The sequence below is a fragment of the Caretta caretta genome, chromosome 2 (genome assembly GCF_965140235.1).
Source record: "Caretta caretta isolate rCarCar2 chromosome 2, rCarCar1.hap1, whole genome shotgun sequence".
Taxonomy (NCBI): domain Eukaryota; kingdom Metazoa; phylum Chordata; order Testudines; family Cheloniidae; genus Caretta; species Caretta caretta.
This window is the reverse complement of record NC_134207.1, coordinates 2,419,511-2,435,798: the sequence shown is the minus strand read 5'-3', so window position 1 is coordinate 2,435,798 and position 16,288 is coordinate 2,419,511. Positions and strand designations below refer to the sequence as shown.

At 51.7% G+C, this 16,288-nt stretch overlaps 2 protein-coding genes across 4 annotated transcripts in view; one reads left to right on the top strand and one right to left on the bottom strand.

The window, feature by feature from the left end:
- The window catches only part of HSF1 (heat shock transcription factor 1), a 97,579-nt gene extending 94,103 nt beyond the window's left edge, over positions 1-3,476 (bottom strand). The window contains exon 1 of one of the 2 annotated variants that reach the window (XM_075124867.1): positions 3,306-3,476. In XM_075124867.1, coding sequence (XP_074980968.1) covers positions 3,306-3,446 — 141 coding nt within the window. In that variant the 5' untranslated portion in view covers positions 3,447-3,476. The remainder of the gene's footprint in view (positions 1-3,305) is intronic. The other variant, XM_075124868.1, reaches the window with a different exon arrangement.
- A 284-nt stretch (positions 3,477-3,760) lies between these two features.
- Positions 3,761-16,288, top strand: part of BOP1 (BOP1 ribosomal biogenesis factor) — a 110,894-nt gene continuing 98,366 nt past the window's right edge. Inside the window, exons 1-2 of one of the 2 annotated variants that reach the window (XM_048837055.2) lie at positions 3,761-3,856; positions 7,533-7,724. Coding sequence is in view for 1 of the 2 variants with exons in the window: in XM_048837056.2 (XP_048693013.1) it covers positions 4,169-4,195; positions 7,533-7,724 (219 nt within the window). In the remaining variant the exon portion in view is untranslated. Of the gene's footprint in view, positions 3,857-3,945; positions 4,196-7,532; positions 7,725-16,288 lie in introns of those variants that run through there. The other variant, XM_048837056.2, reaches the window with a different exon arrangement.

The window sequence follows — 16,288 nt, the reverse complement described above, 5'->3', positions numbered from 1 at the left end:
CCTGTTTCATAGATTACAAAGCCAGAAGGGACCACCCTAATCACCTAATCTGACCTCCTGTATAACACAGCATCATAAATATAAAGGGAAGGCTAACCACCTTTAAATCCCTTCAGGCCAGAAGAAAAAACCCTTTCACCTGTGAAGGGTTAAGAAGCTAAAGATAACCTTGCTGGCACCTGACCAAAATGACCAATGAGGAGACAAGATACTTTCAAAGCTGGAGGGGGGAGAAACAAAGGGTTCTCTCTGTCTGTGTGTTGCTTTTGCCAGGACCAGAGCAGGAATGCAGGTCAGAACTCCTGTAAAGGGCTAATAAGTAATCTAGTTAGATATGCGTTAGATTCTGTTTTGTTTAAATGGCTGATAAAATAAGTTGTGCTGAATGGAATGTATATTCCTGTTTTTGTCTCTTTTTGTAACTTAAGGTTTGGCCGTGAGGGATTCTCTATGTTTTGAATCAGATTACCCTGTAAGGTATTTACCATCCTGATTTTACAGAGGTGATTCTTTTACTTTTTCTTCAATTAAAATTCTTCTTTTAAGAACCTGATTGCTTTTCATTGTTCTTAAGATCCAAGGGTTTGGGTCTGTGCTCACCTAAGCAAATTGGTGACTATTTTTATCAAGCCTTCCCCAGGAAAGGGGGTGTAGGTTTGGGAGGATTTTGGGGGGAAAGACGTTTTCAAGCGGGCTCTTTCCCTGTTAGACGCTTGGTGGTGGCAGCAATAAAGTCCAGGGGCAAAAGGTAAAATAGTTTGTACCTTGGGGAAGTTTTAACCTAAGCTGGTAAAAATAAGCTTAGAGGGGTTTTCATGCAGGTCCCCACATCTGTACCCTAGAGTTCAGAGTGGGGAAGGAACCTTGACAACAGGCCAGAGAAGTTCCCAAAATAATTCCTAGAGCAGAAATTTTAGGAAAAAAACCAGCAAAAAATTAGCAGTGACAATGGAGAATCCACCAGGACCCTTGGTAATACATTTCAATGCTTAATTACTCTCAGGCCATGTCTACACTACTACTTTTGTTGGTATAAGTTATGTCACTCAGAGGTGTGAAAAAACACTGCCCTGAGCAACATAAATTAAACTGACAGAAGCGCTGGTGTGGTCAGCACTATGTTGGCGGAAAAGTTTCTCCCACCAACACAGCTACCGCCACTCGTGGGGTGGTCTTATTGTGTCGACGGGAGAACTCTCTCCAGCCAGCAGAAAGCAGCTACTTGAGCAATCTTACAGTGGCACAGCAGCATTGGTACACCTGTGCCACTGTAAGCTTGCTAGTGTAGACATGGCCTCACTGTTAAAAATGTATACCTTACTACCAGTCTGAATTTGTCTAGCTTCAACTTCCAGTCATTGGATCGTGTTAGACCGTTCTCTGCTAGACTGAAGAGCCCACCATTAAATATTTGTTCCCCGCATAGATATTTATAGATGGTAATCAAGTCACCCTTTAAACTTCTTTGTTAATCAAAACAGACTGAACTCCTTGAGTATTACTATAAGGCATGTTTTCTAATCCTTTAGTTACTCTCACATCTCTTCTCTGACCCCTCTCCAATTTATCAACATCCCTCTTGAATTGAGGACACCAGTCCTGGGCACAGTATTACAGCAGCAGTCAAACCAATGCCATATACAGAAGTAAAATAACCTCTCTACTCCTACTACTGTTCAGGAGATACAGTTCTACAATGGTTTGCCTACACACAAAAGTTGTACCAATTTAACTATACTGGTATAGCCTGCACAGAGTTATACCGGGGTTTTCAAACTTCATTGAACTGTGACCCTCTTCTGACAACAAAAATTACTACATGACCCCAGAAGCAGGGACCAAAGCCTGAGTCTGCCCAAACCCTGCCACCCCAGGTGGGGGACCAAAGTCAAAGTCCGAGTCCCACTATCCCAGGGGCCAAAGCAGAAGTTCAATGGCTTCAGCGGGGGTGGGCTGTAACCTGAGCCCTGCTACTCAGGGCTGATGCCAAAGCCTGAGTCACACAGCCTAGGCTGAAGCCCTTGGGGTGGGCCCCAGGCAGTGGGGCTCAGGCTTCGATCCTGGGCAGTGGGGCTCAGGCTTCAGCCCCGGGCCCCAGCATGTCTAACACCAGCCCTGGTGACCCATTAAAATGGGGTCCCAACCCCCAGTTTGAGAACCACTAAATTATACCCATATGTTGGTGCTTATACTTACTCCCATAAAAGAAGGGGAATAATGTACCCCAGTATAAGGCATCCTTACAACTGCATCAGCACACTTGGAGTTGTACGGATATAATTATTTAAATTACAAAAATTACCCCCCAAAGGGGGGGGAGGGATAGCTCAGTGGTTTGAGCATTGGCCTGCTACACCCAGGATTGTGAGTTCAATCCTTGAGGGGGCCATTTAGGGATGTGGGGCAAAAATTGGGGATTGGTCCTGCTTTGAGCAGGGGGTTGGACTAGATGACCCCCCGAGGTCCCTTCCAACCCGGATAGTCTATGATAACAGAATAGTTATACTGGTTTAAAAACTGTTTAGACAGTCCCAGGGTCTCATGATTAAATATCACCTGTGTGGTCTTTTCACAGGTACAAAGAGTGCAGGGTCTTTTCTAAGCAAAAGAGTTGCATCAGTTTCAGTTAAAGTATTCTTTTTAAGCCAGTAGAAATTCCTGTATATCCATTCTTGTAGCTGTTTAAGAGTGGACGATTTGGGTTTAAACTCAGTAAGAGTGCCTACGCAGCCTCTCTTACGTTTTAAAAAAAGAGTCCGTTCAACTCAAACCTTCAATTAAACCAGTGCAACTTTCTCGTTTAATCAACCTCTAAGAGAAAGTTGGGGAAGATCAAATCCGCTAATCAAAACCACGTGCTCAATTTGTTAGGTAGTTCAGCGATATCAACTGGAACAGGCAATTACTCCCCGGGGAACATCCTGAAAGATGCACCTTGGGCCTTAAACTATGGCCTTAAACTATGCTGCTCTGGGCGCTCGGCGAGGGGGTGTGTTGCCTGCTCCCTGCTTGCCCCCCAAAATGCTTCCCGGCCTCCCCGCTCCGAGCCGCCCCACGTACCCGCCACCGGCTCTCGCCAGCCAGTGCTCGGAGTTCACACCACGAAGGGCCGCCCCGGGACTCCCCGGGCCCAACGCCTCCCGGGGCGGCTGCCCGCCCGGGGCGCAGCGTGGGGCTCCCCCGGGGGCGAAGGCCGCGGCCGGAGGGCGGCTGCCCTGGCGAGAGCCCCCCGGCCAGGGGCCCAGCCCCGCGGGACAAGGCCCGGGCCCCACCCCCGGCAGCGCGCTCCGGGCCCCGCCACTCACCGGGCTCCAGCAGATGAGCGGGTCGGTGTCGGGATCCTCCACCAGGGTCCACAGCTTGGTGAGGAAGGCGGGGACGTTGCCGCTGCCGCCGCCGCCGCCGCCGGGGCCCGCGCCCACCCCAGCCGCCCCCAGGCCCTCCATCCCCGCGGGGCCGGGGCTCAGCGCGCGGGGCCCGGCCGCGGGCCCACGAGAGGCCGGGGCTCGCCGGGGCCCAGGAGCGCCGCAGGGGGCCGCGGGGCCCAGCCGCCGAGACAGAGGCGAGGGGCCCGGCTCGCCGAGGGTCGCTAGCGCCGCCTCCCGCCGCGGCGGGGCCCGGCCGCGGCCTGCGCACGGAACCCCCCGGAGCCCAGCATGGCCGCCGCCATCTTGGGACGCCTCACGGTGGCGGCCAAGCCCCCTTCTGAGCCAGCGGGGCGCATGCGCAGCCCACCCCACTGTCTCCCCCCCTCCCCGACAGGCCCCGAGCTCTGCGCTTGCGCTCTCTGCCTCGTGCGCTCTTCCCCCATCCGAAGCACGGGCTGGAGTGGGGCGCATGCGCACGGAGCGCCCAGGTAAATGCGCGGGGGGGTTGGGAATGATAGAAGGCGCATGCGCTAGAGCCACTGGCTCCTCTGACCTTTGACCCCTTGACCCCAGTCCACTTGGGACCGGAACGCTTATCCCAGCCGTGCGGTGCAGAACGGCCTGTCCCGGGATAGGCCGCGCCCCTGGGGAGGAACCGGGAAATATTCCCGAGAACCGCGCGAGGGGGCGGAGCACCGTGACCTCTGACCCGCGCACGTGGGGCGAGGAGGCGGAGCAGCGCGGCGCACGCGGGACTCGTGGAGCCGCCGCTGGAGGAGCTGCCCTGCCGGGAAGGAGCCATGGAGCGGGCGGGGGGGAGCCGCCGGGTGAGGCGGGGCCCGTGGCGGGGCGGGGGGAGGGGAGCGGGCGCAGGGGCCCCGGGGCGGGGGGGGGGGGGTCAGTGTGTGTTTGGGTCGGGGATCACGTTCTGCTCCCAGTCATGCCAGCATGTGCTCGGCGCTGCACACCCCCCCCTCGCTCCGGCCCCTGCCCTTGAGCCAGGTCTCTTCCTTCCTGAGCGTCCCAGTCTATTTCCTGGGACCAGGTGAGGGGGCCTGCAGCCCGTAGCTGGGGGATGGGGAGAGATTCCTAGACCCATCGCTGAAGCCGGACATACAAAGGCAGCTCTCTCTCCGGGGCTGGGACCTTTTCGGTCTCTCCGTGTCTGTTGTGTACACGCTCCCCTTTTTCTGTTTTCAAGGTGGGGAGCGAGAATTTTCTGCTGAATGTCATTGGCAAAGCTGAGTAACTCTCCCTTGTAACTTTAGGGAGACCTGTTTGTCCTCGCTGGTGCTTATGAGAGTTACAGGATTGCGCAACTTCAGGCGGGACAGTGTGGGATGTTTGCGATGCACTGCTGAGAGTGGCTGTTGCTTCCCCCCCTTCATTAGTAGAATTAGCAGCACATCGGTGTGGAAACTGATGTTTATCCTGGGTTTCAGAGGTAACCGCTTAGGGTGGTACTTTGCAGTAAGCGAGGCTAGCTCACAGTTCCCATATTACAAAATCCAGCGTTGCTTGAACTCCCTTTACTGCCCTAGCTGCACAGGGGTGGTGCTGGGACCAGTGACTGGCTCATGGGCTATGAAAGGCTTTTATCTGAGGGTGGGGATGTGTATGTGAAGGGACCCTCTGGGAGGACGTTTCTGAGGGGAATCAGTGGGAGGCAGGTCCACAGGAGACCCAGAGGTAGGGAATTGGCCACTCCTGGGCAAACAATAGGCAGCACTGAGTGGCTGAAAGTTTCCAAAAGAGGGGTCACTAGAGCCCAGAGGGAGGCAATGCAAAGGGTAGATTCCAGGAGCCAGAGCTGGGATTGGAAAATGGTTCAGTGGCAAAGCTGTGCCCTAGCTAGGAAAATAAATACATTAGGTGCAACAGAAAGATGAAGGCAAGTGTAGGCCCACTACTTAGTGGAGAATAACAGCTAATAACGAGCAGCACCAAGAAGGCTGAGGTGTTTAATTCCTACTTTGGTTCAGGTTTCAGAGGAACAGCCGTGTTAGTCTGTATTCGCAAAAAGAAAAGGAGTACTTGTGGCACCTTAGAGACTAACCAATTTATTTGAGCATGAGCTTTCGTGAGCTACAGCTCACTTCAGATGAAGTGAGCTGTAGCTCACGAAAGCTCATGCTCAAATAAATTGGTTAGTCTCTAAGGTGCCACAAGTACTCCTTTTCTTTTTACTTTGGTTCAGTCTTCACTAAACAGGTTAATAGTGCCCGAATGGTTAACACAATATTAATAACAAGGGGGGGGGAACACAGCCATAATGGCTGGGGGGTGGGGAGGGAAGGACAGGTTAAAAGATATCTAAATAAGCTAGATGTATTCAAGTTAGCAGGATCTGACATTATTTGCCCTAGGGTGCTTAAAGAACCAGCTGAAAATCTGGATCCATTCGTGGTCCTCTTTAAGAGCTCATGGAGGACAGGTGAGGTCCCGGAGGACTAGAGGACAAACATTACACTTACATTAAAAAGGAGAACAAAGAGGACCTGGGAAATAGTAGACCAGTCAGCCCAACTTTGATACCTGAAAATGTACTGGAATAAACTATTAAACACCTAGAGGATAATAAGGTGATAAATAATAGTTAATATGGATTTCTCATGCAAAACCACCCTAATTTCCTAGAGGATGAGGGGAGCAGTAGACATGATATATCTTGATTTTTTTTTTTTTTGTAAGACTTTTGTGGCGGTCCCACATGACAATCTCATAAACAAACTAGGGAAATGTCGTCTTGATTAAATTACTATAGGGTGGGTACACAAATGGTTGAAAGATCATGCTCAAAGTGTAGGTATCCATGGTTTACTGTCAATCTGGGGGAATGTATCTAGTGTGGTTTTGCAGAGGTCAGCCCCGGGTGTGCTTAGGAAGGGGTTGCAAACACTTTGGAGAGCAGGATTAGAATTCAAAATGACCGTGACATACTGGAGAATGGGTCTTGAATTTCATCTTGCTGATTTCATAAGTGCTATACCTAGGAAGGAAAAGTCAAATGCACAAGTACAAAATGAGGAATAACTGGCTAGGCAGTAATACTGCTGAAAAGGATCTGAGAGTTATAGTGGGTCTTAAAATGAATATGAGTCAATATCCTGAAGCAGTTGTGAAAAAGGCTAATATCATTCTGCGGTGTATTAACGGGGCCTTAATATGTAAGACACTGTAGGTAACTGTCCCATTCTACTTGGTGCTGGTGAGGCCTCGGCCAAGGGTAATGTGTCCAGCTTTGGGCACCACGCTTTAGGAAAGATGTGGAAAAATTGGCTCGAGTCCAGAAGAGAGCAACAAAAATAATAAAAGGTTTAGAAAACCTGACCCATGAGGAGAGGTTAAAAAGCACTGGGCGTGTCTAGCCTTGAGTAAAGCAGACTGGGGAGAGACCTGATCAGTCTTCAAGTATGTTAAGGGCTGTTATAAAGAGGATGATGATCAATTGTTCTCCATGGCCGCTGAAGGTAGGAGAAGTAGCAATGGCCTTAGTCTGCATCAAGGGAGATTTAAGTTAGACATTAGGAAAAACTTTCTAACTACTTAAATACTAGAACAGGCTTCCAAGGGAAGTTGTGGAATTCCTGTCCTGGGAGGCTTCAAGAACAGGTTGGACAAACAGCTGTCAGGGAAGGAAGCCCTGCCTCAGCACAGGGGGCTGGACTAGCCAACCTCCTGAAATCCCTTGCACTTCTGTGTTTCTACAGTTAAGGGAATTGGCATGCAGGTGAACCGTGTCTCGCTTGTACGGGTGAAGCAGGCCCTCTGGAGACTTCTCCTAGCAGGGAGGGGCATCATCAAATTTAAGTAACTAACAGCAGCATTTCTGGGAAGCCATCAAGTTTGTGACCCTTACTCGTGTTCCTTTTAGGCCTGGTCTTTGCAGATAAGTTTTACCAGCATAGCAATGTACTGCTGTAGCTATGGCAATAAAAGCCCTAGCATAGTTCTACACAAGTTCTATTGCCAGTTCCCTGAACCGGTGTAACTCGTTTACCCTGGTGTAACTGTGCACACAGGAGGGTTTGCTGGTATAACTGTACTAGCCAAATCCTCCGAGGGTCGACAAGGCCTTAGACTGTGGCTAACTGTGAGGATATGATCTCTTTGGGTGCAGACCGTTGAGGGTTCTGTGCAGTGATGTTTGCGCTTTCCTTTCAGCTGTCCATTCCCAGTACCCAAGTGCTGGAGGAGCAAGCCCAGGAAAGTGATGACCTGACAGACAGCGAAGAGAGCGTCTACTCTGGGCTGGAGGATTCTGGAAGTGACAGCAGCACAGAGGAGGAGGCGGAGGACCAGGACAGCAATGATGAGGGGAAGCGGAAAGGCAATTCCCTCTCAAAGAAGGCACAAGTAAGTGTGAAATGTCAGAACGTGGCCGTATAATACTGGTGCCTTGTAGCTGTGCCCCGAGTTCTCTCTTAAAATGTAACTTTGCCTAGAAAGACAATTCCATGCCCAAGAAATCAGTGCTCTCCCCCCACCCTCTCCTGTCAACAGTTTATGTGAGTCACATGCCCAAGGATTTGCCAGGTAGGGAGACTCCTCCATGAGAAAGCCTCATGGCTTCAGTTTGCAGGCCTTGGTGGTAGGGGAAGAAAGGGAGGTGGTTTGTATGCATGTGACCCAGGATAATGAGACACAGCTCATGCGGACGAATTTCTTATTATTGTGGGGGCGCTTATTAAGCGTGTGGTTTATTATTCTGTGTGGTGACAACATAGGACATGCTTCTCAGATTCCTGGCTGGGATGATTTAGTTGGGATTGGACTAGATGACCTCCTGAGGTGTCTTCCAACCCTGATATTCTATGATTGTATCATTCAGCTGCCGTGCAAAAATAGCTTGAGAACCGAGGTTTGGGGAGCAGCAGTTCTGGCAGAGGAGATGTGCGTTTACTGCAGCGAGATGGTAGAGGAAGCTGGAGTGTTCCTTGCGTGTTAATAACTAAAGGACGTCTAGGTCTCCTGCCATTTCTAGAGTGAGATCCTCCACTCTCCTACACCGCCTTCCAGCTGAATGCAAATACTAACCTGGGTACAGCTCCTGTGAGCTGCTGCTGTGATTCCTGTGTCACAGATTAGGAAACTGAAGCGCAAGATCACGTCCAGAGTAAGAAAACAAGTAATTTACAATGAGCAAGTTAAAATTTTGTAACTGCCACATTTTTAAACACTAATATAGTCAGTGTTTATATAACAGTGAAACCCTGTGCACGCTAACGCCCTGAAAGAGCAGCTCTGGGACTGCCTTGCTGGCCAGGGCGGAACACAGGTCTGGTCTCTGACAGGTGCTTTGGAGGAAGGTGTAAGCACCCCACATAGGCAGCGGTGGGATAATCCTGCCTCCACATTCAGTCTCTTTCTAACTCCTTGTGGTGAGATTAGTTTAACCCCTGAAGGGTGAGGTTTAATGGCTTGTTTTCCTTGCCTTGGCTTGGCCCAAGAAGGGAAGTAATTTACAAAAAGCTCACACAGCCAGTGGCAGAGGCAGAAGTAGAACCAGGGTTCTGGCCTTGGAGCATGTCCCATGAGTAAGGCTCCATGTCCGTCATGGAAGTCACGGATTCTGCGACTTTCCACGAGCTCCGTGACTTCTGCAGAGGCCAGTGTGGCTGACCCCAGGGCTGCTCGATCAGCTCGCCTCGGGGCCAGCTGCTCAGGCTTCTCCAGGGACAGCCATGCCAGCCGCTGCTTGGGCAGCTGGCCCCGGGGACCACCTGAGCAGCAGTGCCCCGGAGGCCCCCCAGAGAAGCGGTGCCCTGGGGCCCCCCAGCTATGATTTAGTCAGGAGTATTTATAGTAAAGGTCACGGACAGGTCATGGGCTGTGAAATTTTGTTTGTTCCCCGTGACCGGACCATGACTTTTACTAAAAATACCTGTGATTAAATCGTAGCCTTACCCGTGAACCAGACTGTTCCCTGTTGTTCTTCTCCTAGACCTGTAGCTGTGTCTAGGTGCTAACCACACAAACAGCAGCTGGTGTGCAGGGGTGGAGGTGAGCAGAGTCCCTTCAGTAACTGAGGATTGCTGGGTAGGATTGTGAATTCAGCATCTGCCTGACTGAAAGCCACAGCTTGGCTCCCGGCTGGATGCAGCCCGAGTTCTTGACCTCTCCTCAGTGTTTCTGTTGCCCCTCAGCTGTGCTGGAATTTACTCCTCTTGGGTTCGACTCCACACTGGGTAGCGCTGCTGTCCTTTAGGAGCTTGTGTGGCAGGCAGCTGGGAAGCAAAGCTGTGAGGGTACTGCTTAAAGTCAACCCCAGCGTCATCCTGTGCATGGCGGCGTCTCGAGCGCCCTTTGTGCTGCCTTCTTTCCTCATCAGCACAGCCAGTGAATGGGCTGGAGTCAGAGCAGGGAACGGGCACGTCTGAGGACACATGGCCTTGCATAGGGCTCCTGGCTGTGTCCCCCCCTTTCGCCTCCCTCCTGTTACGAAGCAGGAGTAACTGGGTGGCTGCAGCGGCGTTTTACCAAGGCAAGAGCTGTTTCCCCTCCCTGCCCTGCACCTCACTTCGTACTCTGTGCGTCTACGCCCACCACTGCCCTGGCGCCAGGAACAGCCCCCATTGGGCATTTTGTGGTGACTGGAGACATGGGAATAGGAGGGCCTGTCGGGGGCCTGCTTCCAGCCCGTGGGCCTGTCGGGGGCCTGCTTCTGGTATACGGGATGCCTATGCGTTGCAGGTCGGCTCATGCAGAGGGTTCTGTGGCACGGTAGGCTGGGAGTGTTGAAATCCAGTTTAAGCAGCTGAGGGGTTCCACACAAGGAAAAGCGATCAGACATGTCAGACTTGGCCGGGAATCCGATTACTTTTTGATTTCATGTTTAAAACAAAACTCCTTACCACAGTCACAGGAATTTTCCAGTGTGTGTTAAACAAGAGCCTCCTCTCCTGTCCTCTCCCCAATTCTGCAGTGAAGTCACAATACGTGATTTATCATTTGCAACCGATGTGGAACAGACAGTAAATGGTGAGAGGTCTTGCATTCCTCCAGCAGCTTGCTGATCCCCAAGCATTTTGTGGACAGAGCCCATACACGAAGATGAATGCACCCATCTGTAGAGTGGAACAGAGCAGCTGTCTAACAGCACATGACAACCTTGTGTAATTGAGGACCCTGTGTAGCATTAAGGGGCATTTAGGGAGGCAGAATTAAATCACTAATGTAGAAATTTCCTCCGGACCCTACTCCTCCAGAGGGAGACAGGCTCTTTAATGACGGCAAGAAGTTAGTAAATAAACAAACAGAGCTGGTTGTGTCCCATGCGAAGGATGCCACCTCCAGCAGCGCTGCACTTCGTAGTGACTCTGCTGGGGCACGGGTTTGGTGCCGACTCAGGAAGACTGGCCTTTCCCCCTGAAATGTCCCCTGGCCATTACCACTGGTCCAGTGTAGACAAGGAGCCAGCAACAGCCGGTATCTTAACCACAGTACCCCCTAGCCCTACTGCTAGTGCAGTTATGAGGTGGTGGTTCGGATGCTACCAGCTGGCCTACCAGAGCGCCCCTCTGTTGCTACCAGAGTTGCCTAAATTATAGCAAGGGTAGGAAACCTGAGGGGAGCAAGGCCCAAAGGAAGAGCAACACCTATCAGATTCTCCACTGCACCTCTGCATGCCTTGGTCTCTTATCCAAACACTAACCTGACCCTGCTTAGCGTAGGAGATGTGACAGGCTCCCAATACAGGGCAACGGACCGGATCTTCATGTGTATTTGCACTGAGGCTTCCCTGTGTCAGGCTGAAAATGGACTTCTGACTTTGATGCAGGAGTGGGTGTGAGGCAGAGACCTGCAGTCAGACACACTCTCACATAAGTGTAAAAGGAACCACAGCTTACTGGCACTGGGTAGAAAGGCTTCATTTTGTAGACGCTTTCCCAAGTTCCAAGGTTAAAATGAATATTTGAAAACGTTGGCTGGATTTGGTGCCCTGTTCTAAACCAGCCTGGTAGTTCATGACAACGGGCTGCTCGCCCTTTCTGCAGTGGCTGTTGAATGCTGGCTTTTGCGAGTTGCCGGAAGAAAGCCTCATCCACCGGACCAGGGGGATGAGGTGGATGAGGCTTTCTTCCGGCAACTCGCAGAAGCTACTAGATCGCACGCCCTGGTTCTCATGGGTGACTTTAATCTTCCTGATATCTGCTGGGAGAGCAATACAGCGGTGCATAGACAATCCAGGAAGTTTTTGGAAAGCGTAGGGGACAATTTCCTGGTGCAAGTGCTAGAGGAGCCAACTAGGGGGGGAGCTTTTCTTGACCTGCTGCTCACAAACAGGGAAGAATTAGTGGGGGAAGCAAAAGTGGATGGGAATCTGGGAGGCAGTGACCATGAGTTGGTTGAGTTCAGGATCCTGACAAGAAAGGTAAGCAGCAGGATACGGACCCTGGACTTCAGGAAAGCAGACTTCGACTCCCTCAGGGAACGGATGGGTAGGATCCCCTGGGGGACTAACATGAAGGGGAAAGGAGTCCAGGAGAGCTGGCTGTATTTCAAGGAATCCCTGTTGAGGTTACAGGGACAAACCATCCCGATGAGTCGAAAGAATAGTAAACATGGCAGGCGACCAGCTTGGCTTAACGGTGAAATCCTAGTGGATCTTAAGCATAAAAAAGAAGCTCACAAGAAGTGGAAGGTTGGACATATGACCAAGGAAGAGTATAAAAATATTGCTCGGGCATGTAGGAATGATATCAGGAGGGCCAAATCGCACCTGGAGCTGCAGCTAGCAAGAGATGTCAAGAGTAACAAGAAGGGTTTTTTGAGGTATGTTGGCAACGAGAAGAAAGCCAAGAAAAGTGTGGGCCCCTTACTGACTGAGGGAGGCAACCTAGTGACAGAGGATGTGGAAAAAGCTAATGTGCTCAATGCTTTTTTTGCCTCTGTCTTCACGAACAAGGACAGCTCCCAGACTGCTGTGCTGGGCATCACAACATGGGGAGTAGGTGGCCAGCCCTCTGTGGAGAAAGAGGTGGTTAGGGACTTGTGACGAAGTGGGACTGTTCTTAATGTTTCCTCTGAATAGTGTGGGGGTGCCTCAGTTTCCCCATGGCAGTTCTTAAGTATCTAGGGGGTGGGGTAAGGGTGTATGATCATTGCAGAGCCCTAGAGGGCAGGTGTGTGCAGGAGTCTGGACACAGAGAATGGCCAACACCCTGTTTCCTGGCAACTGATGGCCTGGGCCCTTCCCCCCCTGCAAGGTGAGAGCTAAAGGGTTGGAGAACAAAGGAATCAGGTGACCACCTGGCCCGGGAAAGGAACAAAGCCCAGAGGAGGAGGGGCTGGAGGGGGGTTTCAGTTTGGGGCTGGCTGGGACATGGAGTGAAGTGCAGACGTGGTTGTCTGGCTCACTGCCCCCCAGAATGGACCCAGCTGAGGGGTCCCGTTCTCTGCACCTGCAAGCTCTGTTTTAGACCATGTTCCTGTCGTCTAATAAACCTTCTGTTTTACTGGCTGGCTGAGAGTCACGTCTGACTGCGAAGTTGGGGTGCAGGACCCTCTGGCTTCCCCAGGAGCCCCGCCTGAGCGGACTCGCTGGGGGAAAGCGCACGGAGGGGCAGAGGATGCTGAATGCTCCGAGGTCAGACCCAGGAAGGTGGAAGCTGTGTGAGCTGTGTGTCCTGAAGACAGGCTGCTCACAGAAAGGCGACTACCCCAGAGTCCTGACTGACTTCATGGGGAGCAGTTCCAGAGCATCGCCCAGGGACTCCGTGACAGGACTATTTAGAAAAGCTGGACGTGCACAAATCCATGGGGCCGGACGAGTTGCATCCGAGAGTGCTAAAGGAATTGGCGGCTGTGATTGCAGAGTCATTGGCCATTATCTTTGAAAACTCGTGGTGAACGGGGGAAGTCCCGGATGACTGGAAAAAGGCTAATGTAGTGCCAATCTTTAAAAAAGGGAAGAAGGAGGATCCTGGGAACTACAGGCCAGTCAGCCTCACCTCAGTCCCCGGAAAAATCATGGAGCAGGTCCTCAAGGAATCAATCCTGAAACACTTACATGAGAGGAAAGTGATCAGGAACAGTCAGCATGGATTCACCAAGGGAAGGTCATGCCTGACTAATCTAATCGCCTTCTATGATGAGACTACTGGTTCTGTGGATGAAGGGAAAGCAGTGGATCTATTGTTTCTTGACTTTAGCAAAGCTTTTGACACGGTCTCCCACAGTATTCTTGTCAGCAAGTTAAAGAAGTACGGGCTGGATGAATGCACTATAAGGTGGGTAGAAAGTTGGCTAGATTGTCGGGCTCAACGGGTAGTGATCAATGGCTCCATGTCTAGTTGGCAGCCGGTGTCAAGTGGAGTGCCCCAGGGGTTGGTCCTGGGGCCGGTTTTGTTCAATATCTTCATAAATGATCTGGAGGATGGTGTGGATTGCACTCTCAGCAGATTTGTGGATGATACTAAACTGGGAGGAGTGGTTGATACGCTGGAGGGCAGGGATAGGATACAGAGGGACCTAGACAAATTGGAGGATTGGGCCAAAAGAAATCTGATGAGGTTCAATAAGGATAAGTGCAGAGTCCTGTACTTAGGACGGAAGAACCCAATGCACAGCTACAGACTAGGGACCGAATGGCTAGGCAGCAGTTCTGCGGAAAAGGACCTGGGGTGACAGTGGACAAGAAGCTGGATATGAGTCAGCAGTGTGCCCTTGTTGCCAAGAAGGCCAATGGCATTTTGGGATGTATAAGTAGGGGCATAGCGAGCAGATCGAGGGACGTGATTGTTCCCCTCTATTCGACATTGGTGAGGCCTCATCTGGAGTACTGTGTCCAGTTTTGTGCCCCACACTACAAGAAGGATGTGGATAAATTGGAGAGAGTCCAGCGAAGGGCAACAAAAATGATTAGGGGTCTGGAACACATGACTTATGAGGAGAGGCTGAGGGAACTGGGATTGTTTAGTCTGCAGAAGAGAAGAATGAGGTGGGGTTTGATAGCTGCTTTCAACTACCTGAGAGGTGGTTCCAGAGAGGATGGTTCTAGACTATCCTCAGTGGTAGCAGAGGACAGGACAAGGAGTAATGGTCTCAAGTTGCAGTGGGGGAGGTTTAGGTTGGATATTAGGAAAAATTTCTTCACTAGGAGGGTGGTGAAACACTGGAATGCGTTACCTAGGGAGGTGGTAGAATCTCCTTCCTTAGAAGTTTTTGAGGTCAGGCTTGACAAAGCCCTGGCTGGGATGATTTAATTGGGGCTTGGTCCTGCTTTGAGCAGGGGGTTGGACTAGATGACCTCCTGAGGTCCCTTCCAACCCTGATATTCTATGATTCTATGTTGGGAGCTGTGTTTGATGGTGGGTGCCAAACGCAGCTAGCATAGATGGAGCCTGTGTGTCCGGTCTCAGCTGCCCTCTCCTCTGGCTAGTGGCTGTACGGGTGTGTCCAGGCTTCGCTACGGTGCGAGCTGTGCTGCTAACCTGTCCAGCAGCCCATGGGCGGTGTCAAAGAAGCAGATCAGTTAGTGTGGAGGCGTAGGATGCTGGGCGTAGGGCCTGGTCTGCGGTGTACACCGTGTCAAATACTGCTGCTCTTGGGCACCCTCCCATGTGGCTGAAGAGTTTGGCCTTTGCCCTGGAAATAGCACTCAACTCAGAAAACAGGCCTGGCCTGTCAGAACGAACTAACCGGATGGGGCTAGAGCAGGGCACCTCACCCACGCCAGTGTTGGAGACCGCTCATTTAAACCTGGCTGTTTTGCCCCGGGTGGGACGTGTAATCTCCAGGATGCCTCTCCATGGCCCTCGGTGGCAATGTAGACTCCCTTGAACTGCGCTCATACCTGCCTTCCCTCGTCCAACTTCGGAACAGCCTGCTCTTCTCCTTGTTCTTTTGCTCAAGTGCTTTGCCGGGGGTCTGCTGTTGGTGCCTGAGAGGGAGACGGGCCCAGCAATGATCAGTAACTGCTGGTGTGGAGGTTGTTGGTTTGGTACAGACCCATGGGTCCGCACTCTGGGGCCTGGCGGGGCACAGGACCCTCTTGGGGTTTGAATGGACCCTGGTGCTGCCTGATCTGGGTAGCTTTCTAGCTTCTGTCCCTGAAAGGAAGTCCCAATATCAGGCAACGTACGGTGACCTGAGGTGCGGGCTTCTCTTCCCCTCTCCTGCATTAAAGCCCTTCTGTGGTAGCTTCTTCAGCTAACCAAGCACTGGAGATCCCCAGACACTCCCAGGGACCTCTATCATCAGGCCAGAGTTGTTCTCCGGTCCATGCAGAAGGAACAAGACGCCTAGACTGCATCTTGAGTCTGAACTAGGAAGGGGATTGGGCCCTGTCAGAGCAATGTTGCAGCTGTTGGGGAGCAGGGTAGGGGTGGGTTGCCGTTTTGGGCATGGGTCAAGGAAGGAGAGCAGTAAAGGTGGGGAGAGGCTGTGAAGAGAAATGTGCCCCACCCCCCGGATTGTGGAAGCTTCAGGGAGGCAGGCCCAGGATGAGTGCCTCACCGCCCTGAGGTCTTGTGGATTCTCAGAGGCTCCTGGGCAGTTTTATGGACTCTGACGCCTTACGAACGGGGCTGGAATGATGCTGGTATTCTACCTTGCAGGGAAAGTTTCAGGGCGACTCGGTGTCCTGATGAGTAAATTCATCTGTTTTGGTCCACCACGTCTTTTGCCAAACTTTTGACCTACATGCACTTGAACCAACAGTGGGGCAGTCTGAGGGCGATTTAGCTTTGAGCATAAAACTGACACTCTCCATTGCCGACCGACTGCCGTTCTGCTTTCTGCCTGCATGCAGCGAGGGGGTGGAACTGGCAGGCCAGGACTCCTTTACAGTCAGCGTGTGGATGTCCAAGAGCTCAACTGTCTTGGCAGCCTCTTAACGCATGTCTAGCCCTTAGAGCTTGGCCATCTCTTTTGCCAGAGCTTTGTATCTTTGTCTCACGGGGCGTCCTTCTGACTTC